The sequence below is a fragment of the Eurytemora carolleeae genome, unplaced genomic scaffold, assembly GCF_000591075.1.
Source record: "Eurytemora carolleeae unplaced genomic scaffold, Eaff_2.0 scaffold814, whole genome shotgun sequence".
Lineage (NCBI taxonomy): Eukaryota > Metazoa > Arthropoda > Copepoda > Calanoida > Temoridae > Eurytemora > Eurytemora carolleeae.
The window spans coordinates 84,833-86,436 of record NW_019396815.1 but is presented as its reverse complement, the minus strand read 5'-3'; the positions used below and the strand labels follow the sequence as shown (position 1 = coordinate 86,436).

The window sequence follows — 1,604 nt, the reverse complement described above, 5'->3', positions numbered from 1 at the left end:
CTAATAAAATAATTACATTTTTAAACCCATGTGAGTAATGAATACATTATCGACATAAATATAATTCATATTGTGTATGCTGTGGATTGATAACAGTTTTTATTCAAATCAATCTATCATATCTACAGATCTATCAACATTACAGATTAATTTATACAAATATACATATGTAGTGTATAATACTAGCTTGGGAACCCAGCTTTCTCGGGAAATTAAATTACTGTTTATTTAAAAGTTAACACTTGATCTCAACTCCCATTCTTCTATCCTTCCATTCTTCTATCCTCCATTCTTTCATACTATCTACCCATTCTCCTAGACATTATTCACCCATTTTTCTACACTATCCTCCCATTCTTCTACACTTTCCTCCCATTCTTCTACAATATCCTCCCATTCTTCTACACTTTCCTCCCATTCTTCTACAATATCTTCCCATTCTTCTACACTTTCCTCCCATTCTTCTACAATATCCTCCCATTCTTCTACACTTTCCTCCCATTCTTCTGCAATATCCTCCCATTCTTATACACTTTCCTCCCATTCTTCTACAATATCCTCTCATTCTTATACACTTTCCTCTCATTCTTCTACACTATCCTCCCATTCTTCTACAATATCCTCCCATTCTTCTATACTATCCTACCATGCTTCACCACTATCCTCCCGTTATTCTATACTATCCTCGCGTTTTTCTATACTATCCTCCCATTCTTCAACACTATCCTACATTCTTCTATATCATCTTTCCATTCTTCTATACTATCCTCCCATTTTTCTATACTATCCTCCAATTCTTCTATACTATCCTCCCATTCTTCTGCACTATCCTCCCATTTTTCTATATTATCTTCCCATTCTTCTAAACTATCCTCCCATTTTTTTATACTATCCTCCCATTCTTCTACGCTTTCCTCCCATTCCTCTATACTCCCATTCTTCTACACTATCCTCCCATTATTCTACACTTTCCTCTTCTTCTACATCTTCCCATGGTACTTTATGATATTCACAGAAGAATAACCCCCTCCCTTTTCATACCTATTTAAATCCAGACTGTAAAAACCTTATTTTATTTTCATAAAATATTGTACTAGAGAAACATGTAAATGACATGTACTATGTACAAATCACAGCTTGTGAAACAAAATGTGCAATCTTTCTCACAAAAATCTTATTTTTGCCGATTCGCGCTTTTAATTTAAACTAGAAATAATTGCATTGTAGAGCACATAAATGTGAAGCAGGGTAAGGTAATATAAAGCCAAAAGCCAATCTGTTGGGACACTTGAAAGCTGATCCGGTTTTGAAAATAGATGGATATTCACCATAACTCTCCCACCATGGTTTCAGTAGAAGTAAATATTTCCATTTACTGATAGAGCCGATTGAAGGATTCATACCTCTAATTGGATATATGAGATAGATAGAAAGATAGATGTTACCACCATACTATTTCTATTGGTTCAGAATAGACAACAAACACATGACTGAACCCTGCTTGGATCAGGCGCTAATGGACTCGGCATATAGTGCTCCAGATCTCTGTGACAATGTACAGAGTCCTACAGAAGTTCTAACATTGCCTTACTCCCCCCCCCCCC

The 1,604-nt window shown here is 35.7% G+C and overlaps 1 protein-coding gene across 1 annotated transcript in view; it reads right to left on the bottom strand.

Annotated features, from left to right (window-relative positions):
* The window catches only part of LOC111708978 (transcription factor GATA-5), a 24,978-nt gene extending 24,413 nt beyond the window's left edge, over positions 1–565 (bottom strand). Inside the window, exon 1 of the mRNA XM_023482509.1 lies at positions 364–565. Within this exon, the coding sequence (XP_023338277.1) occupies positions 364–565 (202 nt within the window). The remainder of the gene's footprint in view (positions 1–363) is intronic.
* Positions 566–1,604: the final 1,039 nt, after the last annotated feature.